The sequence below is a fragment of the Bradysia coprophila genome, unplaced genomic scaffold, assembly GCF_014529535.1.
Source record: "Bradysia coprophila strain Holo2 unplaced genomic scaffold, BU_Bcop_v1 contig_326, whole genome shotgun sequence".
Taxonomy (NCBI): domain Eukaryota; kingdom Metazoa; phylum Arthropoda; class Insecta; order Diptera; family Sciaridae; genus Bradysia; species Bradysia coprophila.
Window position 1 is genome coordinate 98,099 of NW_023503586.1, and position 27,818 is coordinate 125,916.

The following is a 27,818-nucleotide window of genomic DNA, read 5'->3' on the forward strand; positions in this document are numbered from 1 at the left end:
GTGGATTACGATACGGTTCAAAGGCTGCTTGCATCGTCTCAAAAATAGTTTTTTTTTTCTTGAAAGATATATTTAAACAGTCATTGTTATATGGAATTGGAGGCTTGATTGGTGTATTATTGGTATAGTATTGGCATGGGCTGATTAACTACGCTTTCACCAATTTCAAACTTTAATTGAAGAACCCTAGTAAGTGTCATCCAAGCCTGAAAACTCTTATCAGATCAAAGGGCCAATGACTTGATTGATCAGATTAAATTTGTTTAGTCCTGCTGAATACGAAAGGAAAAAAGGTAAATAATGTGCGAATAAAGGAAAATGCAAGCGAAGGGATAAGATGTTTAATTGTTGTTTCCCCCTCGACTTAATGCCACTTGAATCAAGTGGGTGTCGGGGAATCTCGCACACGCGATCATAGTATGCGTCCTTTTACGACATGTAACGAAAAGTCATGACTGTGCGAGATTCACCACTTAGATGTGAATCTCGCACACCATGAATTTGTGTGGTGTGCGAGATTACCCTACCCCATCAAGTGACTTGATTTGCAAAGGACAAATCGTAACAACCCAAACCTAAAAAGAGTTGAAGTGTTCATTCTTTACCTGAATTATCCCAACACTAAAGAATACATCAGTGTCATGTGCATTTGATATGCCAGATTAGTTGTTATTTTCACAAACTTTTAAAAATTTATATGAAATTTTATTTTTTAGAGCTTTATTGACAATTAAATGCATAATATCAAATGCACTTGACAACGATCTATACTATTTTAAAATTGAAATATCTACAAAAAAGCGAATACTAAATTTTGTAGCCTTGGTCCCAGCCTTCTTACCTACCTGTTGTTTCAGAATCTTGTTATATGGATATCCGTTATCAATAACTCTAACAAAAATAATAGATTAGTTCTGACTAACATTAATCTTTGCAAAATGTCTAGTTAAAGAAATAAATGATTTGGTTCTCGAGACAAAAAAGAAACAACAGATTGAATCTTGATCAACTCAGATGTGGCGTAACCTGTTGTTTGAGTACATATGTGCCTTTCTAAGAGATTGAACGACACGAAGTCATACCGACCTATCGAAATCTGAAAAATAGAAACTTAAAATTTGGTCAAGTAATCTAGATGTTATTTACCAATTAATCTTGTACAAAACGTAACAACAAATGTCACTAAATGAATGCCATTTAAAATGTTTGTGTAACGTCAAAGTGCGCAGAGTTTGGCTGTGGTGTTTAGATTTAAAAAAAAAAAACTATTAAATTCGAATTGTTTACCATTTAAAAACATTTCATTCAATCTGCAAGTTGGCCTCTGGATTCACAATGGTAAACAACATAGTCACAATTCTGGACAATGGAGCGTATGCAGCTAAAATCGGATCGACAACGTTAAAAGAGCCAAAGTATTTTGAACACAAAATGTAAACAAATTTAGTGCACCGCTTAAAAGTGTAAATATTTCAGAATCATACCCAATTGCATAATGAAAGCAAAATCAGAACGACGACGACCTTTCATTGGTAATGATCATTTTCCATATTACACCCCATAATTGATGTGTAGAACAGTTTCCAGCTTTACGTCTTACCGACTGTTTTTTCGGTTTTAGGTGACCAAATAGATGATTGCCGAGACATATCGGGACTTTTCTACATTCTATGTTTCCAGAAAGGATATTTAGTGAATTGGGACGTTCAAAAAACCGTTTGGGATTACATTTTTGGCCAAGACTGCTGTGCCATTGATTTCACGAATCCATTCATCATTACCGAACCGCAATTCAACTTCAGTTCCATTCAGGAGGCAATAACTGAAATTTTCTTTGAAGAATACGAGTGTGAAAGTCTACTGCGCACCACAGCTGCGGATCTGTGTTCCTATAATTTCGAAAATTCAACCGATAAGAAACTGTGTTCTTTAGTCATCGATATGGGATTCAGCTTCACACACATTATTCCCTTTATTAAGGGGAAAAAGGTTAAGGAAGGCATTCGACGGATAGACATTGGCGGCAAATTGCTGACGAATCATTTAAAAGAAATTATTTCATATCGACAGTTGAATGTCATGGACGAATCGTATGTGATAAATCAAGTGAAGGAGGATGCTTGCTTTGTGTCGCAGGACTTCAATTCCGATATGAGGGTAGCTAGAAAAAAGTTTCCGGAGAATACAATCGTTCAGGATTATGTTTTGCCAGATTTCACAAGCATCAGAAGGGGGTGAGTCACTTTAATTTCTCATATTTTCTTCTGTCTATTACAACAAATATGAAAACTTCAGATTTCTGTGCGATCCAGTTCCAAGTCGGGAAAATCGAGATCAGCAAACTTTGAGGCTAACGAACGAAAGATTTGCGATACCAGAACTTTTGTTTTATCCTTCAGACATCGGAATTTATCAGGTAAAAAGTGACTTTACCTTACCATACTTAAGGAAGTTTCAGTTCAAATAAGCTCGATGACCTGACTCGATCTAATTCATAATTGACCAAACCTGACTTCATGACTCGGTTGGTGTAAATTAGCTTTACATTAGCCATTTATGCAATACGGTTGAGCAATTTTTTGCCAGGTCAGGTCAACGATGATGGAATTACGAAAAATTGATAGTAACCGAAATGGCGTTCGCTTCCAATGTCTGATGACACTAATAAATTTCTGATCCTGATAGACTTCTGTATACATTTCACTTTTTTCCACGTTTTTGCTCATTCTTAATATTTTTATGGTTTTCGTTCTAACACAAAGTACACTTTTACTTATTCGGTTGGCACTGTAAATATTTAGCTACAATGTTCACAGTCGATCTGGTTGATCTGCTCTTGGATAGTTCATTCAATTAAAACGCCTTGTGAAATATCGACGCCGGTAGGTCCAAAGAATGTCACTCGATTCGGACGCTCAAGCAAACAGGCATCCTCAGGCACTGAAGGTACTTTTTCATTGAGGCGAATCGCCTTCAACAAATTTGAAACGTAGATTTCCGGCAGTACTCCAATTCTAAATGAATGGATCCAGTCAACCACAACACTAAATATTTTCCGTTCTACAATACGGCCAAATTCTGGATCCTCGACAGGAAGTCCGGCCGTCAGAATCGCTGGTGTTGAAATCATTTAATACCTTAAAGAATCAAAATTCAATTTTTTGACCTGTAGGAACACTGTTAGAGATCACATACTTGACGTATACGCACATGCGCCAGCTCGTGTATCGCTACAGTCGAAATATCTATCAAAACCAAATCCATCGGATAGTCTGGCCTATTGGCCTTTCCATCGAAGTGGAATTGAATCATCAATCAAATTACGCACCCTACAAGTATGAACATGTTATGCAATATTCACGAGTCCGTTGAAACCGTTGAAATCTTATCGGTAATAACCTAAAGACGACTAAGTATTTAACCCGAATGTACTCTAATGTTATGATCGAATTCACGCCTCACGCGCATTTGAAACCACTCGGCGGAAAATAATTGTTAGAACAATTGAACTTACGTGTGTGTTCTGTACGGTTAAATTGGAAATGGGGTCGAATTCTTCGAAACGGCTATCTATTTGTATGTCCACTGTCATAAAATCAAGCATTGCCATTAATCTGGCTAGAGTGTGGACATCTGCCTGCATTTTTGTCAAGTGGATCAACAAGATCTGCTGCAGTACTACGTCTTCAATTGTAACATCTTTTCGGATGATATTATCGATTGCCCGAAGGCCAAGCAACGGAAACTTTTTGTTTGGAGTGTACTTGTCCAGTGCCTATTTTTCGTGAAATTTTAGTGAAATTTCGTGAAATTCGTGAAATAAATTTTCAAAATAGGCCCTGACTTGTACATGTTCATCAGAATAACTCTTTCTCAAAATCTTTTAAGATTTCGGCATCAAATGTTTCTCGACCAAGGTTGGCTTGACTTGACAAACCTACATAAAGACTGACGTAGCAATTGAAGTCTTGAAGTGCAAAATTTTTCAAAAATAATTTAATAAAATATTACCAGCAGCAGACAGATCGATAATACAAGTGACATTCTTCTTAAAGTAAATTCCTTAAATTGTCTAAACAATTATTCAAACTAAAATTTCATTTCAAAAATACACTACATCGATCATCGCCCAAAACCTTATATCCAAGGCATTTCGTTAAAATTCCAATGACTGCCTCCGCAATCGCAATTGGATTTTGTCGGGCTTTACGGGCGGTATAGTAGCAACTCTTATCGTTCTTTAAATTGTATGTCCTCATCGCTAGGTTGTATGTCAATAATAAATCTGTAAATTGCTTATAATATTCATCAAACTCAAAGAATTGAGGACTAGCTTTTTCAAGAAGTGCGATCATCGTTAGGGACAATTGTTTTAGTTGTTCCGTGTATCCAATGAGTTCTGTATATTCACAGGATGTGTTAAGGTTTGCTTTATATTCAGCGAAAACTCTGTCAAAATTGACTTCTATATAGCTGTGAAGTGTTGAATAGTATTTGGTAGAGTAGCACTCGCACTCATCTTTTGGTATTGGTCTTGGATCCTAGAAATAGTTTTTTACCTTACGAAAATGAAAGAATTGAGATTTTGTTGCTCTTTACTATTTTAATGCAATTGCATTCCACTTCATTGTTATGGTTTGCAGGAGCCGGTATCAACGATTGCTAGAAGAGCAAATAGAAACAGTTCCATGCATGATACATTTAAGAAATTTAGAAATAAAACTGAAATGAATCAGCTGATCAAGCAGGATTTGTACATACCACTTTTCCAGAATGTGCTTCCGCCCTCAATTTAGCACAAGTGAGCAAAGCTACTAGAATATTTTCGGCACTGCCATGAACTGGTGGTCGATTTTCTACAAGAGCTTGAGCACAACCTCGATTGAAATTTGTGAAAGCACAACGGGTGTATGGGTTGAAATCAAACGCTACGAAATCCACATATTTGTTATAGGCTGACATTAGTGCCGTTGTACAATTCGACTCAACACATGAGAAATAAGCTTCAACCATTTTCAGCGTTTTTTCCTTCATCTCATAGATTCTGTATCGATATTTAGCCAGATCGCATCCAACGGGCGATGCATTTATCAATAACGCAAAATTTACGTTATTATAGTTTTGGAAAATTTGACTCAAGAACTTTGTTTTCGGAGAGCAATCAGCAATGCTTTTTGGCTTGTCAACATAGACCTGAAATTGAGTTTTTTTTTAAATAAGAAAATTAGACTAAGTTCTTGCCTATGTTACGTGATTAAAACACCCGCACGCAGCTCCTCCAGGTTGCCACATATAATCCACTTGTTGCGCAAACCTTTGTAGTACAAAATGAAAGACGAAATCGTTAGAAGATTTACAACTCCATTACAATGTACGAACATTACCACTGTGGCCAATATTATCAATAAAGTGTTAAATTTCAACATTTCTTCTGAAGAAAATCTATCCAACAAAAATAATTTGCCATGTCAGTGGTCTATTTATATCTGTAATGTATAATAAGTTGTCGTGTGATCACAATTATAATTTGAAAAGATGGTGAATGATCTTATTATTCCAGTATTATTAAGTAAAGTAAACGGTCTGCTCGTTGAATTTAAAGATTGTAAGTAAAATTACCTTGTCTATTATTAAAATTGGTCGTGCGGCACTGAAAAATCGACGACACGAGAAACGACGATTTTCTGAAGAAAATGGGATATTCCTTGGGTATCGGGGAATCTGGCACACGGTGCCAAAAGAACGCATTATTAAACTACGTGAAAGGTGAACAAGTGAGCAAGTTTATTGCTGCAAATACTTTTTAATGACTCCTTTTACAAAATTTTGGTATCGAAAAATCGTGTGCGAGTTCACCTTTGACGTAGTTGAATAATGCGTTGTTTTAGCACCGTGTGCCAAATTACCCCACGCCTAGTACGAAATTTTAAAAAGGAGAGAAGAAATCACGATTTTCTGAAGAAAATGTGAGTTCATGAAGAATCGTCGACTGCTCTTCTTCAATAACTTGCCGTTTTTCGGAAAGTCTTCGTTTTCCGTGTCGATAACATCGATGTTATCCCTCTGGGGGAAAATTTGATTATCTCGATATATCTGTTCTGGGCAGATAAAATAGCGTAAGCACCTCTGTTCTAAATGTTTATTTTGACGATCTGGATTATGTACCACGCCTTTTCGGCTCAGTACATAACTTTTAAATAGTTAAAATACACATTTTAGGAAGACTTCTAGACAATTACTATTATCACACTGGATGGGCTTTACTGAGTTTCATAATTCGAGGCATCACTCAAAATTAGCCTAAAGGAAAAGCGATTTTTTAATGTAATGCTGTTTGTTTCAGTCTGAATGTTAAGATTCTTCAACTCGACGATGACGAAGAAATATTTTACTAATTACCAAACAAATGTACAAACCGTCATTAGTTTTATTGGATAAATAAAATTTATCATACCGAAGAATTGATAGTGCAGACTATTTCTGTAATTGGGTTCTATTGTTAGCCGCGTTTGTATTTAATTTAATATGAAAGAAGTGTCTCAAAATGTCGGTTTTTATACCCTAAAAATGCATCCAATTATCATTGTCTAAGTTTAAGTCTAAGTTTAAGGTTTTTGTATTTTAATTGACCTCTCTAACGACATACCATAGGTTCACACTGTTTTTACTAAATCTATTAATTTAACTTTCTTCTAAATCTACAAGTGTGGTGTCCCAGAAGCTGTTATGGAATCATTGAAAGCATGCCCGGCAGAAGCAACTCCACATCTCTTGGCTAATATTGTTGTAGTTGGCGGATGTGCTCTATTCGACGGAATGGAGTCAAGACTGTAAGTAGATTTATTTATGGTCGTTGCTATTTTCTGTACGATGTAATACCCTTCAACAGACAATCGGAGATTCGGGCTTTAGCTCCAGCTGATATGGCCGTAAACGTTACAGTACCTAAGAAGTAGGTTTTTGTGTTTCTTGTGTAGAAAGCATCAACAAACTTTTTGCACCTATTACTTTCAGCGCACAAACTTATGCGTGGGAAGGTGGCGTGAAGTTAAGTCAAAATACAGAATTCCTTGGTATGTGCATGAGTCGGGAGGAATACGACGAGGAGGGTGTTCGAGGAGCGTATGATAGATTTGATATTTGAATTTCGAATTAAATGATGAATTAAATTTGTAAGAACCAGAAGAGAATTGCTTTCATCGCTTATGAGAAGTCCTAAGAAATCATTCGATTCACTTTATGCTGCAGCTCATATTCACATATTGGTGATACTTTTAAGATGGATCTACACTGTTAATTGTAGCTCATTAAAATCTACTGTTCCTCAACTAGACAGACATGAAAAAGGGTAGAGTAATATGAGGGAATGATATAGGGTTCATTAGAGCTTTGAAATTCTACTGCTGTACTCATTCCAGCCTATTCCTCCAAGTCAAATGATAATCAATCTTCGCTCTAGATTTGGAAACACTGTCGAAACAATTGAAACAAATGATCGAAACATTAATTAGTCGACCCATTTGACACTACAATGTTTATCTCGTGAGACTGAACGACTCAAACCCTCGGTTTTTTTCATTCACCCATTCTAGGAACAGTTTATTTTCGGAGTAAATGCACTTACAATTTACCACAAATTATTGAATCTCTAATTATATAATTAATTTATTGACACACATGACTGTAACATGTCAAAAATTTATTTTAAGAGCGATCAAAGACTGATTTCAATGCCAACTCGGGCTCTCCGTAACCCATCTCTTCAGGGGTCAAGACTCCCAACTCCTTCAAAGTTGGTTGAATTTCTTGCAATAGCCATGGATAAATTTCAGCTTTCTTGTCGCCACACTTATCTCGAACGCCTTCCAACCATCTGATAGCCAAAGCGTAATCGTTAACACGACGGCAAGCCTTCAATGCAGCGACAACAATCTTTGGATCTGGAACCAAGTCCATGCCCAACAAATCATTCATTCCTTTACGAATCAACCATCCATCGATATCGGGCTTGTTGAAGAACTGTTCGTATCTAGTATCGAAAGCGTCGGAATGAATGTCAGGCTCACCGTGACCGAATCGCTTTGGTGTTGTAGCAATAGCACGGGCTTGAACCAATTGTGGTCGAATTAATTTCGATATTTGACCGGCGGCGGTACGCAACATTGTTGTATGATTTTACTGAAAGGATGTCTTTGTTAATCAATTTCAGCTGGCAAATATTTATCCAGACGTACCTCGTAGTTACTGCGATCAAATTATGTAAGTGAAAATGAAAATGTCGGATTTGACAGGTATTTTTCTCTCGCTGCACCACTGAACTGACGACTGAACTCTTTGTTCCCTGTCATAAAGAGCCACCGCTCAACTAAAGATTCGAATTTTTGCTACGAATGATGTTCAGCGAAATATTATCGAATATTTCTTCGTTGAGAAAGTAAAAATTTTTAGGGAATCAAAGACTAGGACACACATAGCCGTATTGACCTGCAGATGTGCTTTTATGACGGAGATGGGTCACAGGAACACTAAATTAATATTGTGTGCTATGATGACGGTGTCCTCTGAATATCAACGGAGGCTCACAACGTCTGTCTCGATTGAGATGTGTTTGACATCAGTCACATCAGTCGTCCGTCATCATATGAACAAGTTCAAAAGTGTAGAGCGACAAAACAACCAATTTCAGATTTGTTGAAAATGTCTGGACAGTATCCAAGCGGCTTCAATAACCCCGCTAATTTTGGCAATCAAATGAATCCGATGCGCAACCCTCAAATGAACATGAATATGAACATGGGAATGCCGAACCAAATGGGTATGATGAACAACCAAATGAACTTCAACCAACAAGGTTTAATGCAGCAACCGCAACCGTCGCAAGCACCGCAATCTCAGCCCATGCAAAGTCCGAACATTGGACTCGGTCCTACAAGTTTGTCACATGGAAGTGAAATGGGTCCAATTGCCCATGTTTCGCCCCAGCATCAAATGCAGCCACAAGTCGGTCAACAGCAACAGCAATCAATGTGCTTGGACACGCCAACAACGGCCAATCCTGGAAGTGTTTCTAACATGATCCGTAGTCTTGGCAATCCACCCGGAACAGTTCAATCACAACCACAAGCAAATCAGCAACAACAGCAACAGCAGAAGGAATTCAACGTTGTTAGCTTGTGTCGTTTCGGACAAGAGACAGTTCAAGACATATCAAGGTGAGAAACGAAACGGAAATATTTCCGTTAAGGATCTAATAGTATTCCTTGGCTTACAGTCGCTTTCAGGAAGTCTTTGCTGCTTTGAAAAGCGTTCAACCTCCAAACATAAATAATCCATTGCAGAACGCTACAGAGAAAAAGGTCACCGAACAGTTCCGAACCATTCGTTTGCTATTTAAACGGTTGCGATTATTGTTCGATAGGTGTAACGACAGTTGCCAGCAAGGTAAAACCTCTTGAGCCACAATCAACAATCGTTTCAGGTCTTTATAAACTAACTGCCTTTCAGATTTGGGCATGGAGTACACGCACATCGAAAGTTTGATACCTCTGAAAGATGAACCAGATCATAAACTTGATCCAGCGCCGAGTGAAGAGTATAAAAAACATTTACAAGAAAACAGAGAACTGACTGAAGCTGTAATGATTAAGAATAAGCAATTGAGAGAGATTATAGATCGTATCCGGATTATAATCTGGGAAATTAACACGATGCTGAGTATGCGACGGACCTATAATAATTGATAGATGTTTTTCATTTGGGAATAAATTAACTTTTTAAGATTTTATTGTGACCAGAAATCGCAATGAAGACTTTGATAAAAAAATCTGATTGTTTTATTTCGAAGAATAACATCGATAGAGTTAATGAAGAGCGTCATCAAAATGGTACCATCATCCCTTGTTGGTATATTTCAGGTAATAGTGTCGGCCTATTAATAAAAGTGGAAATGATAAAATCTGCCGATATCGAGGCTACTTTCAAATCAATTATACATTTAATACCTCTAGCACGTAGCACCTACTACATCTCCCGGTATTTGGATAAGCGATCTTGAATATTTTTATTTGACACATAAATTAATGATTTAGTTCCAACCCGTATGTTAACTGAATGAATTAATAAAATGTTTCAATAACTAATGATAAAGTGCCCTAGGCACTTGAGAATGTAGGCCATCATCTGATTTCTACATATCAGACTGTTTAAACTACTTGTATACCAATCTAAGAACGTTTCTAAATTGCTAATGGTTCATCTCTTCTAATCCTCTTTTCTAGCACAAGATTATTATAATGGTGGTACCATGGACATGTACCTCTATTTCGTTGCCAATGAACTTAGCTAAGCATTAAATAATAACTCATCCAGTGAGACGTATGCTAGTACTAAACGAGTATGATGAGCACTGAAATTTCCCGATGATAAAAATGATTTACTGATCCGTAATACAATGCCAATCAAGAATTTGAAGTTTAATTTTCCTGATTTCACAGTATTCAGGATATAGTGGATATAACGAATTTCCAAATAAGAAAATGTGAAAACTGTGATGCCATATCTTTTTAAGAGTAGACGTAAATGCGCCGCAGGCAATTTTTTTTAATTAAATATCGGTAAAAGCAGTTTATTTTATAAGGAAACCAGTAAATTAAACATGATTCATTATGAATTTTCCAGCGCCACTTTTATCCAGCGCCAGGGGGCTAAGCCCCTAAAGCCCATCGTGTTAAGCCGGCTCTGAAAAATTGTGATTCAAACACCTGCACCTTCGACAGCAATTCATTTTTCGTATCCAAAATTATAGTCGGAGATACGAAATAGTCATTTGTGTACCTGTTTTGGACGATTGATTTTAGGCAATTTCGCGGATTGTAGGCCGAACGAAGTGTAGGTGCACATGTGAGTTTTCATGCAGAGGGCCGGAAACCCGAGAAAATTCGAAAAATTGCCCTCATTTTCGGCCCCGAAGCATGAAAATTTCAATATTTCTCAGTTTTGCCGTCAAGTTCTAATAAGAATATTGTTGATCACTAAAACGATGAATTAAATATTTCTGTAAGTTTATACCTATCGCTCACAGTTTACGAATATATTCCTTCATGTAGCCAATTAAAATTGGCATTGTCTCTTGCGGTATTGGCATCTTGTTTGCCGGTCTGTTTCGAAGTGATTTTATTTTATTTTATTCGGAATAATCATCGACAGCATGTTTGCTAACTGATGATGAACGATTACAACGATTATCAATCAAACTCTTAAAAATTATAAACAACAAATGAAGCCTGACGAAACTTAGAACGAAAACCAACTATCACTACAAAAAACTTGAATAAGAAAAATAACTATCGCGTCTTAGCAATACTGAAACCAATCTTCATCCAACTACCCGGCTACGGTATCAGAAAACATATGAGCCAACAGCGAATTTCAGTTCACAATCAATTGACAGAGACTCGATCAAACGGCGATACGTGGCCCTATTGGCTCGCGGGTCAACCAAACGACTAAAACTGTTAAAAATCCTGGACAAATTGCAAACCGGCTCGAAAAAGCCGTAAAAGGTGCGATGAGTCGGAACGTGCAAACACTCATGAAAACGGAGGGACCTGGAAGGTCGGTTAACGACGAACTTTAAAGCGAGGTCGGGAGCATCAATACGACAGCTGAGAAGATCATGCACGAAAAATGCACACAGATTTAGCCTTCGCCTCGACAGAGTCTCGATCCCGAGAGTTTCACACCTAGACACATAGGAGGGAAGCCTGTAATTAGCGTCTCTCCTAACAGTCCTACGGAGGGCATAAATGACAAAGTTCTGTATCGACTCGACCTTGGCTACTCTGTCGGTTTGCCAGGGATACCATACAACCGAGGCATACTCAAGATGCGAGCGAACGAGTGCACAGTAGACACTAACAAGCGCTCTCAAGTTGGTGAAGCCGTAACACATTCGTTTCATGAATCCAAGCATCGAATACGCTTTCGATAAAACATATTCAAAGTGAAAATTAAAATTGAGCGCACAGTCAAGAAAGACTCCAAGATCGCGAATAAGCGTCACACGTTCCAAAATGGAAGCGTCGATATAGTAGTTGAACAACACTGGATCTCTGGATCGGTGGAAGGAAATCACCTTACACTTATCAACATTTAGCGGAAGGCGGTTACGGCAACACCAGCGAGAGAGTGCATCAAGGTCACGTTGAAGCAACACACAATCGAGTATAGAGCTCACACGAAGAAATATCTTCAAGTCATCAGCAAACAACAGAAACTTGGCCGAAGCAAACACTGACGTGACGTCATTGACAAAAACAATAAACAAAAGAGGACCAAGGTGACTACCTTGAGGAACTCCTGACGTAACGTCAAACGAACGTGACTTCCAACTCGACAACTTCACGTATTGGGAACGACCACTCAGGTACGAGTGAATCCAACCGAGCAGACTTGAGTGAATGCCAATCTCTTTCAACTTCTGCACTAGCAAGCTGTGAGACACTCTATCGAACGCCTTACGTATGTCTGTGTACACAGCGTCTAGTTGACAGCCGGACTCCATGACATTGACAGCCTCATTAACAAAATCCACTAGATTCGACGAAGTTGACCTCTTCCTCATAATGATTGTGGATTTGGCATGGTGTGTATTGTTAGTTGTTTTTTAAATTCACGTTAATCGTCTGTAGGTCGGAGTTTTCGAATTTTATTTCGAATATTGTAATGGCACTATCAGCTGACGTTCCGAAACTAAAGCTCAAACGTATAATAGACTTTTGTTCATGCATTTCTAGCGAGGGGTGACGCACTTCCATTTAATCCATTTAATCGGAAAAAAAATTTTAGTTTTACCGAAATAATTAGGCTACCCACCTGAAAAATTTGTAAAATAATTGCAAAAAATAGATTTGCACGATCCCCAGCTCGTTTAAGGACATCTTGAGGTATAGGAAAAAAAATTTTGTTAAAAATGGTATTAAATTTATTTAATCCATTTAATCCACTTTACACCAAAAACTCCTAAAAGTGGATTTTTTCGCCTTTTAACATTGTAGTATGAGTTGTAGTACGTGGTTCGATCAAAATCAACAATTTTTAAGACTTACAGTATTTGGTAAAATGAACTTTTTTCCTATTTAATCCAATTTTTATTCCATTTAATCCATTTAATCCATTAAATCCATTTAATCAATTTAATCCAATTAATCCATTAAATCCATTTAATACCATTTAATCCATTTAATCTAGAAGTGAGTCACCCCTCGATTTCTAGTACATTCGTCTTAAATTTGCGATCTATTTTTTTGTATAGGTCTCGAAATAAGGCTATGCGCAACGCACTGCTCCTAGCATGAACACTACTTTGACAAACGTCGAATTTGGAGGCTTTTGTGATGAGAGCTACCGCTTAAGATTGATTGTATTGTGTGTTTGAACTCACACAACTAAAACAAGTCACCTATCTTCACGAAAGAAACGCAGTGCCTACTGTGACTTCATCAGCCTCCAAATATTTCTTATGTTCATGCTAGGAGCAGTGCGTTGCTATGCGCTATGATTGTAATGTCAAAGTTTGACACTGACATTGGAAGAAGGTTGAAAAAGAGACGAGCAACGGTTCATAACAAAATAACAAACAATTTACCTTTAAACTACATTTATGATCCATTAAATTCGTGAGTTCAGCTTCGCAGTCAAAAATTTCGTATGAAGGATCTCGTTCTTCACAAAGTATATTTACATCTGTTAGTTAACTGGTTTCTAACCTCTACACGGTAGCGATATGGAGATTCTACAAAGAGCGCTGAAAGAGGTAAATAAACTTGATTGTACGTCAATTCTATTTACCGATCATTTCCAACCGTTCAGGCGCTAGATCGCAATGCTGCGGAGGCCGTACGATGGACAAAATATAAAGAACAGCATGAAGAAGCCAAAGCAAATATTGTAGAATTTACGAAATCTTTGGAACTCGACATTATGGTGCCAGTAGGATCGAAAGCTTTGATGCCTGGTCGATTGTATCATACGAATGAAGTTGTTGTCAGTCATTCGCAGACGTACTACTCAAAATGTACGGCCCATAAGGCGTTAGAGATTTGTCAAAATCGACTGAATGTGGCTGATAGTAGACTGAAGGCATTGGCAGTGGAAGCTAATTTGCACAGGTAAATACGTCCTACAACTGATTCTTACAAGCTACAATGATAAAAACGGATTTTTGGTTTTCAGAAATCAACTGGATCTTCCACTCGATTTTGATGCATTCTCATCGCAAGAAATTATTGAAACGTACGACGAGGAAGAGGAAAAGAAATGGCAAATTAATCACAAAGAGAAAATAAAAGAGCAGAAACGAAATGAGGCAGCCGAACGGCAACAAATATTGAGCGGAAAGGCTGAAGACGATATTATCAAGAGGTTAGAGGAACTAGAGCTAATGGAAGAACTGGAAAATGAATTGGAAGCAATGTCTGAAGAAGATGATGAAGCTGTCCAGGCAATCCTCAGTGAACGGCCGGAAGAAATTTCGTTTAAGAAAAGAATGTCTCACTTCAACGATCGTAATATTGAAGATGATATATCGTCTACGGAAGATGCTGCGTCGTCTGCGAAAGATGCTGAGCTGTCCAAGGAAAATGATGCAAGTGCTGACAACGTAAGCCTTTCTCTGAACAGTAGTGATGACGATGAAGACGACGACGATGAGGATGATGAGATTCCGCCCGAATTCAAAGAACTTGAGCGTAGAACAGCATCAATGACAAATCGAGAAAAAACGAAATTATTTAAGGCCAAATTGGATGAAGTTCAAAAGTATTTGGAAGCTTTGAAACCTCGCACTATTGAAGAAATATCACACAAGACTGATATGATGTTCTTATCTGACCATTTACTGAATGCCATCGAAATTATGGAAGATGAGTTCAAGTGCGATCGGTACTTAAATGCAGAGAGTGTGATAACAGAAGACAGTGACGACATCGAGCCTGCTACTGTTGTTCCAGCCAGTGTGACGAAACAAACCATTTTGAAGAAGAAAATGAAAACTTCCTTTGCATTCGACGATGATAAAAACTCGAGAAAAATTAGATTCGCCTCTGAGCATGATGTGAAGTCGTTTGACGTGTTAGAGGAACCGAGTAAAATATCATCAACTGTAATATATGACCGTGGACCAGTGCTGAACTTGAATGTTAATCATTCCGAAGCGGTATTTCGTGATACGAATGAACAATCCGATGTTATACGAAGCCCGGTCGACATATACAAACAATTTGCTGGTTGTGTTCCACAAACTAATGAGTTTTTAATGGTAAGAAGTTCATTTAATCCAGTATCGCATTCTTAATTCTCATGAAATAAATCTCTAGAATCGACCAACATCTCAGAAAATAATGAAACATCCAACGGTAGATCGACCAACTCCCAAGGTAATCAAAGAAGAGCCCAATGAAGTCAAGAAATATTCCAAGGTAATCAAAGAAGATCCAGAGGTAATCAAAGAAGAGCTTACTGAAGTCAAAGAAGAACCAAGAGGTCAAGATATAGCGGTAGCAAAGGCCGAAGTGAAAGATGTAAGATTTTTGATTTTGTTTTTCTATATTAAGAAAGTCCAAAGAAACCAGGAAGATTTCTTTGACTAACAGTCATTTTGCAAATCAGGAAATCTTGATAAATTATTTTGAGATAAAATTTGGCGCTACTGTTGTTGCACTTGATTCATTTCCCATTGAAATACCCATGTCTTCTGGATTAACCAAAAAATCATTGTTGTTCTGCTTCCAGATGCTGGACAACATGTTCTGCCCTAAGAATACAAACGAACCCGATCCACTACCAGAAGGTAATTTTGTGGACTCACATGCGCCGAAAAAAAGAGTTAGTTTGTTCAAACAGCGCCGTCAAATGAAAAGCCAATAAAAGTTTGTTTTGAACGATTGTTCAAGTAGTTTTGATCGTTTAATTTTTTTGACTCAAAAACAAATCATACAACAGGAGTCCGTATTCGAATGGCTTACATCGAAAATTACTTGAAAAAAAAATGTGTTACATCCTTGGCTCTATTAGCTCTTATGGAGCGTGCCTATGAAATTATTGTAATTAAAAAAGAATTCTTATAAAGCTTATCGACTGATAGGATTTCACATTCACTTATTACTCTCCTCTTGCATCAAAACGTATTTTACGAAACAGCACACGTGTAAGGAAATGTTGTTGAGCTTATGAAGATTTTCTCGCTGCAATCGATCGCAACAAGCGATTTCCAAAGAAAAATGTAACTAGAGCCAATGGCAGCAAATAGCGAATTGTTTCAAACATATTCAGCTTCCAGAAGAACACACAAAATAGCAGGAGAATTGCGCCGAAGCCCAGATGGAATCCAAGAGCGCTTAAAGTGAACGGAAAATCGCTTACGTTGACCTTCAATTTGCTCCACAAAATAAACAGCACCACGAGAGGAACAATGCACAATCCAGTGAACAGGTCAGACACTAAGCGTGCCGGACGCTTTTCGGGCTCACGGAATTGATGGATGATTTCTGGCCGTAGTGTTCTGATTGGTGTGTTGCTGACGGCTGTGAAATAGTCATTTTAAAGTGTTAATCGGCGAGAAATGAGAGTGGATGTTAGGGATAATATTACCTTTGGGTTGAGAGCTGAATTTCAGTTGAATGTCAGCAACGTACCATTTGAAGGAATTCGATAGAGATGCATCACCAACAATTAATTCCATGGAATATAAGCCGGAAATATGACCAAAGTCAACACCTCGTGCACCAACATCCTGTTAAAATAGCAGGAATTTTTAATTCCTGATTCTCTTTCATCGAATTCACAGACTTAAACTTACCATATCGAATTTGTATGCCTTGGACGTATCTTGTTCAGCGACAAAAATAATTTCTTCGCCAGACTTCTTATTTTCCAACCGAATAAATGCTTGATGAACGGTCATTGGACTTCCAGTTGTTTCATCGATCAATGTAACTCGAAGAAGAACTTTTTGTTGAGCATCAGCATTCAGTTCTTCACTCAATTTGTTGGGATAATCGATCGTTTGCTTTTTAAATGAAGATGTGCTGTCAACTTCTCCAACACCGATTTCTAAGGCCTTCACTTTAACCTTGCCTAAGATTTTGATTTCCACGGTTTGTTGGTATTGATCGGCAAATATCTGAACGGTGTACGCTCCACGGACTGGCTTAGCTGCGGATAAGCTTAGTTCGAAAACGGTTTTGTCGGAACTCTTTGATGTAAGCGCTTGCTTGGTGACCAAAGCAGTTGAACTTTGTTTTGCTGTAACTGTAGCTGAAACTGATGACACAGCTGGACTAACTGGGTTTCCGAGTAAATCGACAATTTTCACATGAATCAGCGGTGAATCCGGTTGAATCTGCCCATTTCCGACGATTTGCACACATATCGGTGATATTTTCTTATCAGCTGAAATAAGGGTCAGTGCTTCGATCAAAACATGAGCTCCTTTCGCAATTTGTACCTCTCGTCGAGATAACAAATAGGTGACGAATTTGTACGTTTGTTCCTCGGTTAATGGTGCCGGTTTTTTCAATGCAGTCGTCAATTTAAAAGCTCCGTTCAATACGAGTGCTGTTACGCTCAATCCACCTTCGAACTGAAGCATTTTACCATTGACTTCATCAGCCTGTGCAAATGCACCTTCAATCCATTCAGCAATTGGTTCGCCACGAGTACCCAGTTCAGCTGCAACATGGAATGCATAGCCTAAACTAGCAAACGAGTCGTCTTTTCGCACAATTGCTTGCAGATTTTTGACCAGATCAGCCTTGGTGTCATCGGTTATTTGGAAACCGAGAGCTTTCGTTGATTGGTAATTGAAATACATTTCTTGGCTGTTGGAAAATTCCTTTTTCAATGAAATCGCTGTTTGAATGGATTCAGGTATCGGAGTCGGACATGCAATCTTCTTGTAGATGTTGACGAGATAGAAGTTTTTCTCGAAATCCTGAGAAACGAAAAATGAATCGAAAATAAAGACAAATTCGCAGCCAAGCTATTTTCTAAGGTGCTTACATTCATCTTGGACTCTTTATGGATTTTAGTGACAATGGGACACAAATCAGCGTGTTTCTTTTGCAAATCTTTAATGTGCAGAGCGCCATAGTAGATCGACTGGATGTCGCTGGATGATAAAGCCTCGGTGAAAACGCTATTCAGTCGTTGCAGATCTGCACTACTCAGATGGCTATCAATGGTTTTTGTCGATTCAGTCAAGACGAAGCAGGAAAGACAAAAGACGACGAAAAGTCCTAAAACAGTCAATTTAAGGTTAAGTTTTATCTGTCTGTTACAAAGTAGTCGATAACCACATCATCATCAACACAATATTGTAGAAAATATCGGTGCCACAAGATTGTATGTGTCGTTCGTGCGGGATTACCTAAGTTAAGCATTGTGAAAAAAACTGTTCCTTGCACTGATCAAAATATTGAAAACCAATCACAAATGAAATACACGTCAGCGAAATACACCGGGTGCGTATCGTATATGTTTGCTAACCGAATGACAGATTTTAGCTTGTCACAACTCCTCCCTCGAATTTGACGCACGCTCACACCGTACTCAAACGGCTCATAGAAACAACGTCCGCTCTGACCGCTCCGATGTATCTGTCACTCACAGGCTTTAAAATCATGCGTGGGCTTTGATTCAGAAATGTCAAAATACATGTGCGCGTGTAGCTGTGATTACATTTTGTTGTGAACTCTGAAAGCCTGGTTTACCGAATAAAACCCCGTAAAAAGTAATATTGATCAACAAATCACACTGAAACGATGAAGAACCAACCCCATCGGCATAAAGATGACAACGTCTTTAAGGTAATTCTTCAATAAAATGCCGATGAATATAAAACCATTCTAACCGCAACCAACTCAACAGTTCAAATCGTTCAATGACATCGTTTCGACCATAAATCTTCGCCAAAATGCGTTGTATCAAGTCCAAGATCCAAATGTGGAAAATGAAGAAGACGAAACGAATTTCCGTCAGTCATATCTGAAATGGACGGTTGACAATTTATCGGAGGAATTCAAAATCTTCCAGAAGCGAATTAGCGGTCTGGTTACATTGGAACAGTTGCTGAATTCCAAGGACTTTGTAGTCGAATTGCTGCTGGAATCGTTGAAAAATGCAACCACATTATCACTGCAGCCACTGTTGGAGTAAGTATTTTCTTCGTTTTGAGGCGACCCATCCATTCTACGAGTTCTTACGACCCATTTTACTTTGATTCGTTCTTCAGCTTCGTCACATCCATGGCAAAAGATTTGCGTCAAGAGTTTTACGTCTACTTTCCGCAGTTCCTGACAACGTTAATTCAATTACTGAACACAAAAGAACCGGAGCAGGTGGAATGGACATTCTATTGCTTGGCACATCTATTCAAAATCCTAAAACCATTTCTGAAGAAGGATCTCTCAATTGTTTACCATGAAATTCTTCCACTGCTGAACCGTCGATGGCATCCTGAATATGTGACCAACTATGCAGCAGAATGCTTTTCGTATGTTGCCCGCGATATCAGAGACAAGGACAAATTTCTAGCGATGCTGCTAAGTGGCCTAAAGAAACGGGTTAATGGTACAACTGATTGCGGTCGTTTGTTGTTTGAAGTCGTCAAGGGAGCGAATCATGGAATGCATTCGTGCTCCGAAGGATTTTTGGTGCATTGGATGAAATCATTGGTGAATCCTACGATCAACCAGGATGTCCTGTGCCACGTTCTCTCTGAGTTTACCAAACATTTGGTACAAAATATTAACCCACAAAACCTGGACGTATTTTGGAAGGTTTCCAACGATGTGTTGCTGGAATTGTCCGAAACGGCAGCAAACAATGATACAGCCATTCGTAACATATTAGCTTTGCAGAAACAAGCAATCAATTTCCGTAACGGCAAATGCCTATGCCGATTGAATGAAGTAATCGAAAGACTACTAACGCTCTGTGATGCGGACATTTCGAACGAAACGCTGTTGCAAGTCGCTCAAATTGTGGCTGTGATTTTGCTATCTTCAAATTTAACCATCACTCAACTGGATTCCAGCAGACTAGCCAAGAAGATACTGGGCACATCGGAGAAAAATATTTTCGAACATTTTGTCTGGGCATTGGTGGAGTGGTCGCAGTTTGAGGTACTTATTTTGCCGGAGTATTTGAAATATTTCGAAAAGCATTTCGAGAGCGAAGCGAGTTCTTTTGATTTGATGGCCAAGATTATTTTGGAAAAATCACCGCTTTGCCATGATGGCATCAGTTTGGATAACTGGAAAATTTATCGAATCAGTTTCAAATCTGAGGATACTGTCAGACGAATAGAAAATATCATCAGCAGTGCTGATCAATCGGAAACTTTTATGCTGAGCTTAATATTGTATCCACATATTACCGGAAAGGACGTTGAAGAACCAGTTAAGTCCCTTAAGCTAAGAGTGGAAAAGCTACTGAACGAAATTCAAGACTACAATACATTGGAAGCGGAGCCGTCTAACTGGACAAGCCTACAAAATGCATTCTATGAACTATCAACAATTATCGAAACTCTCATTCATCTCAACCAATCAGAGATAGTGGACTTACACGAAGTAACATCGAAACTTCTTCCATATTGCACCGGTGCCAAATTTACGCCAACACTCCGAATAATGGATCAAGTCTTAGTCGTTCAACCGGTCGATAAACTGAATTTTGCATTATTCCAAACGATCCACGACAAACTGGAACTCAATCTATCATCACAGTCACATGAGGTTCGTTTGTTAACAGCCCATATTTTTCAAAACTTTTCGAAACTGCCAGAGCTTCAACAACCGAAAGAATCGATCTTCGAGATTATCTACAAATGTGAAAATGTGGTTTCCACCGTACAAACGTATCGTGACCAACTGATGAATTTGCAGAAATTAAGTGCCACTATGGAACTGTTTCGCGGGATGAGTGGAACATTGTGTCGTTTGGATCCGTTGAGGTATTTTTTCGCTATTGCTACGCTCTAATACAATAACTCTAAAGTTCCAATTTCAATCGACAGGTACTTGTTGGGTGTATATCACATCAACTTTAACCTTCTGTGGAAACCTGTGTCGAAGCTGATAGGCGAATACTCCACCAAACTGCCAATAACAGAATTCTGGCCAATATTTCGAGAAAAGTTAAATTCAACAACTGTAAACATTCGGAATCCCATTGTTGATTCAGAGTTGTCGATCAGCGCGGACTTCAAATCTTCTGCTCTGCATGAGCAGTTTGATAAAATGTGGACAGCTAGTGACCGAACAGACTACGTTAATTATCGAATTCTTCTTTGGCGTATGATGGCTGATTGTGGCCAATTGGTTGAAACAAAAAATCGTGAAATTGTGGAAATATTTTTGGATTTCATAGACACTGAGTACAATCGAGAGAATGATTCTGGTGTTTGGAATCTGATGTCGCAGAGCGAAGTGGATGTCGATATGGTTGACGACGAAAAAATTGATAACGAAACCAAAGACGATGCTAGAAAAGACAAGACTAAAAAGGTCTCGTCCACGGCATTCCGTTCGTTTTTGCCAATGATGTCCGTTTTTACAAAACTGGTGAATCCGAAACAACTTTACAGAGAAAAGGACATGTATGAACTGTATATGAACTTACTGTCCCATTGGAATTCAAGTGTTCAGAAAATTGCATTAGACTGTTTAATGGCCTACAAACACGCATACCTCATTCCATACAAAGAGCAACTGTACGGGATAATTGATGAAAAAACATTTAAGAAAACGATGACTACATTCAAATTGGCCAAGGATGAGTCGGTTGTTGTTGAACAGCATCGAAAGGATTTAATGCCGATTCTAATGCGAATTTTGTACAGTAAATTGACAACTAAAGCACCGAAAGGACAAGGACAGGAGAGAAAGTCACTGATCCTACGAACACTTGGTGGCTGTGATGAAAACGAAATTCTTTTGATCCTGCACATGGCCTTTAAAGTGTACGACCGCTTTTTGTCAGATGATCCCCGTACAATGGTTACGTCCATATTGAGCAAGATCGATTTCACGTCGGTAATATCAGCTAAGAAAATGACGAGCACCCTGAATTTCATAGAAATTGTTCGAGAAGAAATTGCCGGTTCCAAAAGTTCTCAATTTCTAAGATACCTACTGAAAATAGTGATGTCAATTGGCGCCATCGTGAATCATATCATCGATAAAGGTCAACAAATACATCCATCGTTCCTAAAAATGTACAAAGCAATTCGAATTGCTTGCTTGAAAAGTGTGACCAACTGTTTCTGCCATTTCGAATCGTATCCGTGGGACTCAGCAGAAATCGAATCAATATTCCACGTGTTTATTACGCCATCGCTACACAAACTGACAATGGAAAGTCTTCAAAGTCCGACTCAGCTTCTACGGCTACTCCACACGTTCGGCAAAAATCCTCGGTATTTCACCATGTTAACAAAACAGCCACGAAATGCAGCAGACGATCAGACTCCAATCAAATATCTTTTCGATTTGCTGCTGAATCCGCAAAGCAAACCAATTGTTTGTCGCACCATAATGGAAATAATTGAAAGTTTGGTGACACTCAGCGACGATCAACCGAACGAAAATGAGAAGGTTGTTCCACCGATTCCAGTCGACAACTGCAAGACACACGATTCAACACGGTTAAAAATCAACTATGGCAGTGCGATAATCATACCTTTTCTACCGAAATTGTTGGAGAAATTCCAAATCAACTTAAAGAAGCGAATGGGTTTGACTAGAAGAGATGTTCTGATCTTATCTCGTTGCACTGAACTGATCGAAGAATCCGAATCGTGCAGCACTTTGCTGAAACTAACTCTTCCTATTCTCATACGAAAGTCAAATTCACGCACCGACGAAGAATCACTGAAACAAATGGTTCTCACTGTTTCGAATTTGCTTGAAAAAGTGGAACACCCAGAACGTCATATTCCGGATATCGCTCCCATGTTCCAGATAATGTCATCGGTTGAACCACGGAAATTGTTGTGTCGGCTCTTAGACAGGATCAGTAAGCGTGTTGGTGAAGATGAACTTGCCACCATGGTAAAAATCGTGGATGAATTAAACGCCTGGAATAGGAAGTTTATTGAACAACCAGACTATGATCGACGATTAGAAGCTTATGCAGAAGTGGAGCGGTTACAGAATGCAGGAAAACTAAACCTGAATCTGGGTCTCATCGTCATATACCATTCGTTTTACTTTCTTCGAGACCATACGATGTGTGACACAGCCAGTCGTAATTTACAGTCAATGGTTCCGGCTTTAGTTCGTCAGTTAGAAAAACGACAAACCGACGTGGATTACTTGATTGGAAATGTTATCCTCAATTTGATTCGACGAAATCTGAACGATTCGAATGAAAGTGTTTGGAGAGAAGGGATTTTATTGTTGGGTGAACTTGCCAGAGAATGTCCATCGGCGCATCCTGTGCTCCAGGACTTACATCAAACTGACCAACAAGCAGGATAGAGAAGTCGATTTCTTCGACAATATCACACACATCCAATCACATCGTCACGGAAAAGCTTTGCTCAAATTTTGCTCGGTAGCGAAAACCTTTGATCGCCCGCCAAACATCAGAACATTGACGCAATTCATTTTGCCATTGGCATCACAATATATTTGTACCGAAAAGCATGCAAGCAAACATGGTATTATAACGTCAGCCATCGAGACCATTGGAGTCGTTTGCAGATTGCTGCCGTGGTACCAGTACGAGATGATTTTGAAACATTATTTGAAGAAGATGCGAACTAATGCGGATTTCCAGAAACAGTTGGTTCGATTAGTTATGGAAATTCTCAACCAATTCCACTTTGATTTGTCAATGGCAAAAATCGCACCTAAAGACCTGGCCAAAGATTTCAAGAAAGCGGAAGAGGAGCAAGTCGAGAATGAGGTTGCGAAGGTGGCTAAAGATGAATGAAGACACTGAAGAACTGGTGCTGGCTGCTGAAAATCAGGACGACGAAGAATTGAATGATAAGCTGTTAATCGAACAAGAAGCAGACGAAATCCATGAAGTTGATCCAAGTGCTGCTAAGAAACAGAAAATTTCGATTTTTGATAAACAAATTGTGTTGAGCCACAACGCAGCCAAACGGGTTGTACAAACGATAACCACTGGACTAATTCCAAGTCTTCACAATTCCATTACGACCATGAGCACGTACGAAAGCTTTCACAAATTAAATAAGCTGAAGCGACGTTCCGAACGAGAAGAGGAAGAAATATTGCGAGTTCCGATTGCCTTGGCTATGGTAAAATTGCTCCAAAAGCTCCCAGAGGGAATGTTGGGTAAGTTTCTTTTTCGGATAAATCAGAGGACCGAAATTTCAGCACGAATAATTTCCCATTGCAGAACATTCTTTACGTGGCATTTTCATCAAAGTCTGCATGTTTCTCAAGTCACCTCTAAAATCGGTTCGGTTTGTTCACCCGGAACATTTTGAAAAACATCATGCAAAACGTGGGCACCAAATATCTTGGCCAATTGATGAATCAAATGACGTCAATGTTGACCCGAGGCTTCCAAGTTCACGTTTTGACTGTCACAATGTACGGAGTCTTGGACGTACTCAAGCATAACTTTAAAGCAGGTGAAATCGACGCTGTCCTGCAGAGTATCTTGAGCGTTTGTCTTGAAGACATTTTTGGACAAACCAGTGAAGAAAAGGAAGTTAAAAAAATTGCTGGTCATACTCCGGAGGCGAAGCCAAGTAACTGCAGTTTTCAGTCACTAAATATTGCTGCCGTCAACATTAGCGAGTCATGTATGCTGGATCTGTTGGTTCCACTAAAGAATTACCTGTTGAAATCACAGTCGAAAAAAGTGGTTACAAAAGTTCAAAGCTGTTGCCAAACGATTGCTGCTGGCTTGGTGCAAAATAAAAACATTTCGTTGGAATCACTGCTGATGTTCATCTACGGCACAGCATCAGAAAGTATCCCGGATTTACTGCCAGGTCCAGCTAAACCAGTTCTCACGCAGTCTGAAAAAGAGAAGCAAAGCCGCATCCGAACTGATTGTCTCTTACTACCGGAACAACCTCGTGGACGAACAGGTGCTGTAACGAAAGCTGTTGTGACGAATGTACGAGCCAACGCCCATGTTATGATTGAATTTGGCTTATCGATGCTGCAGATAATTTTGAAGCGTAGCAAAATTATGAAAATCAAGTACGAGCCGTTTATAAATCCGATTATACCCGGTAAGTCATGAGCAAATCATTAAATTAACTTCGTTGCTTAACGCGTATTCCTGTTTCAGTATTATTGGACTCGTTGAACAGTGCACACATTCTCGTCACGATTTACTCGTTGAAGTGCTTAACCGAAATGTGGAACAAGACAATGGAATTGCAGAAACTGAACGAGTTGACACCAGCAATTGTACAAGTTATTTTCCAAATTTTACACAAAATATGCTACGCCCGGCATGGCAACTGTAAACGAAAACTTTCGCTTGATTAAAAATGCTTTTGGAGCAATGGTCGCCGTTATTCGTAACAATCAACATTTCACCGTCACGGAGGATCAGCTCAGAACGCTACTGGTGTACATCGATCAAAACATTGGCGATTCGTCGAGTCAGGTACATGGCTTTACAATGTTAAAGGTGGTGCTCGACAGAACAGCTAGTTGTGGCTGAAATTCACGATATCATGCGAAGGATAAGCGAAATGGCAATCACGTCGGAATCGACAATTACGAGAACAGAGGCTAAACGTTTGCTGATCAACTATTTAATGAATTATCCGCTTGGCAAAAAGATTGACGGATATTTCAACTTATTCGTGTCAAATCTAAACTACGAGACTATGACTGGGCGAGATGCAGCGATTCAAATACTACTCAAGATAGTCAATCGATTTCCGCAAGACATCGTGAACAAGAAATCATCTTTCCTGTTCGTTTGGCTCGGAACCAGATTGGTCAACGATGAGGCGCCGGAATGCCGACAATCTGCAGCCGCTTGCATTGAGTCATTAATTGCAAAATGTGATGAAGTGCATCAGGATCAATTGTTTTGGCGTTGTGTTGGAAATGTTGGGAGACAGTAAAAATGCGCATATAGAATTAGCGGCGATGCTCTGCTCCCGGTTTATTGCCGTTGAAAAGGCCAAGTTCGTTAAACGAATCGAACAAGTGTACCTTGTTAATAGACACTCTGCCGTTGTCTAAACATAAAGGACCCGGTCAATATGTGCTGTTGCGTAATGCTGATAAAATTGAATCGGACGATGAACTCGATGAAAACAAGGCTGAACTTAAGCAGAGTCAACGTGAACGTTCCAAAGATCATCAAATTATCCAGGTGACCAACACGATATTGAAAATTTTGGAAAGTATCAGAGCAGCATGCCCGGTTTCGCCGAATGTATCGACCAATTGGCATACGAATCGCAGCAGTTGTTGGCATACGAACATGTTTGGGTTCGGATAAATGCTGCCAAAATTTTAGGTTTCATTCTCGGCCAAATCGATGTGGCACAACTGAAATTGGCATTTTCGACCGATAATACAGAAGAACCAGATCAACACTATTTGTTCAAAAATCCATCCGCTGAATTGAAGTCCTTATGTTTGGATTTATGTGCGCAATTGGTTCCTGAAGCAACAGACGAAGATATGGCTGATGAGGCAGTGAAAAATCTACTGTATGTGGCAAATATGATCAAGGACATTTCACTGGAAAAGCAGGACGCAGTCGAAAACAAAACTATTAATCTGTATTGGTTGATGCGACGAATGCGCTATGTAGTACATGCAGAAGTGGCAAAAACACCGCATATCACCGTTCTGGTAAGTTTTTTTTAATGCTTGAGCGAAGGTTTGAAATTAATTTTCATTTTGATTTGCAGAGAACTGCTGTCTTCCATTGGATCGAAGGTTTAATTGAACTATTACCAGAAAATACGCTCAACGAACTATCCAGCAGTTTGATGGCTCCGCTGGTTCGTGAAATGTCCGAAGAAGACAAAAACATTGATCCGAAAATGAGACAATTGGCACTGAAAGTCGGAAACAGTCTTAAGCAAAAGATAGGCGATGCTCAGTACCAGTTGTTGAAGACGCGCATACTAACGAAATTGATGCTTCGAAGAGCTGAACGAAAGAAGCTTAATGCTCAAATAAAAGTTGACGATCCAGTCAGAGCAAGTCTTCGGAAAATAGGTGAAAGGACCAGAAAGAAGGAGGCGAAAAAACGTAAAATGGATGTACTGAAGGGTCGTGCTCTTCCAAAGAAGAGAAGAAGAAGAGAAATTTGGGCGAAGATGATGATTTGTTTTAATTTGTTTAGAAATTATATTTTACTGAAGACAGGTAATTCGAAACTGTTTTTGTTGTTCTCTTTCTGCAGCAGGTCATGTTTCCCCAATTTCGATTTACTTTCCCATTCGAATAACTATGATTGAGGTAGTCAGTAAAAGTCTAGTGTTGATGGGAATTGCTACCGTTTGCAACGTCTAAATTGACAAATAAAACTATAAAGTCTTCCTCTATCTACTGCTATGGATAAGAATGATTATTTATGGACTTTAACAGAGCGCTTAATTCGTGTTTTGTTAATTGGATTTCTTCTTCATCCATCTATTCCACTTATATTTAATCTCAACTTGAGTAGCAACGAGACTGGCTCCTGTGAGCATTCTAATGACAAGAACATTCAACACAAAGACGAATGGATTCGCATGTGAAGCACTGAAAGGGCAAGAATTTGTTGAAGACAAACGCCCTCTTGCA

The 27,818-nt window shown here is 38.9% G+C and overlaps 5 protein-coding genes and 1 pseudogene across 5 annotated transcripts; 4 read left to right on the forward strand and 2 right to left on the reverse strand.

Moving 5' to 3' along the window:
* Window positions 1–1,220: 1,220 nt before the first annotated feature.
* Window positions 1,221–7,187, forward strand: LOC119079713 (actin-related protein 6-like). Its single transcript, XM_037187770.1, has 7 exons — window positions 1,221–1,415; window positions 1,477–1,532; window positions 1,622–2,234; window positions 2,296–2,416; window positions 6,706–6,830; window positions 6,890–6,952; window positions 7,015–7,187. The coding sequence occupies exons 1-7, from the start codon at window positions 1,336–1,338 to the stop codon at window positions 7,142–7,144; spliced, it is 1,188 nt and encodes a 395-aa protein (XP_037043665.1). The 5' UTR covers window positions 1,221–1,335; the 3' UTR covers window positions 7,145–7,187.
* A 458-nt stretch (window positions 7,188–7,645) lies between these two features.
* LOC119079711 (cytochrome c oxidase subunit 5A, mitochondrial-like) lies at window positions 7,646–8,364 on the reverse strand. The gene is made up of 2 exons (XM_037187768.1): window positions 8,235–8,364; window positions 7,646–8,178 (listed from the first exon to the last, which is right to left on the reverse strand). The coding sequence occupies exon 2, from the start codon at window positions 8,161–8,163 to the stop codon at window positions 7,705–7,707; it is 459 nt and encodes a 152-aa protein (XP_037043663.1). The 5' UTR covers window positions 8,164–8,178; window positions 8,235–8,364; the 3' UTR covers window positions 7,646–7,704.
* A 254-nt stretch (window positions 8,365–8,618) lies between these two features.
* Window positions 8,619–9,823, forward strand: LOC119079714 (mediator of RNA polymerase II transcription subunit 30-like). The gene is made up of 3 exons (XM_037187771.1): window positions 8,619–9,212; window positions 9,272–9,441; window positions 9,505–9,823. The coding sequence occupies exons 1-3, from the start codon at window positions 8,698–8,700 to the stop codon at window positions 9,738–9,740; spliced, it is 921 nt and encodes a 306-aa protein (XP_037043666.1). The 5' UTR covers window positions 8,619–8,697; the 3' UTR covers window positions 9,741–9,823.
* A 3,750-nt stretch (window positions 9,824–13,573) lies between these two features.
* LOC119079723 (unconventional prefoldin RPB5 interactor-like protein) lies at window positions 13,574–16,037 on the forward strand. Its single transcript, XM_037187787.1, has 6 exons — window positions 13,574–13,676; window positions 13,751–13,813; window positions 13,870–14,168; window positions 14,233–15,316; window positions 15,375–15,578; window positions 15,790–16,037. The coding sequence occupies exons 2-6, from the start codon at window positions 13,784–13,786 to the stop codon at window positions 15,922–15,924; spliced, it is 1,752 nt and encodes a 583-aa protein (XP_037043682.1). The 5' UTR covers window positions 13,574–13,676; window positions 13,751–13,783; the 3' UTR covers window positions 15,925–16,037.
* Window positions 15,928–18,579, reverse strand: LOC119079722 (dolichyl-diphosphooligosaccharide--protein glycosyltransferase subunit 2-like). The gene is made up of 5 exons (XM_037187786.1): window positions 18,425–18,579; window positions 18,058–18,293; window positions 16,856–17,989; window positions 16,648–16,789; window positions 15,928–16,580 (listed from the first exon to the last, which is right to left on the reverse strand). Exons 1-5 carry the CDS (start codon window positions 18,435–18,437, stop codon window positions 16,225–16,227), a joined length of 1,881 nt encoding a protein of 626 aa, XP_037043681.1. The 5' UTR covers window positions 18,438–18,579; the 3' UTR covers window positions 15,928–16,224.
* A 114-nt stretch (window positions 18,580–18,693) lies between these two features.
* On the forward strand, window positions 18,694–27,398 carry LOC119079715 (annotated as a pseudogene).
* The last annotated feature ends 420 nt before the right edge of the window (window positions 27,399–27,818 follow it).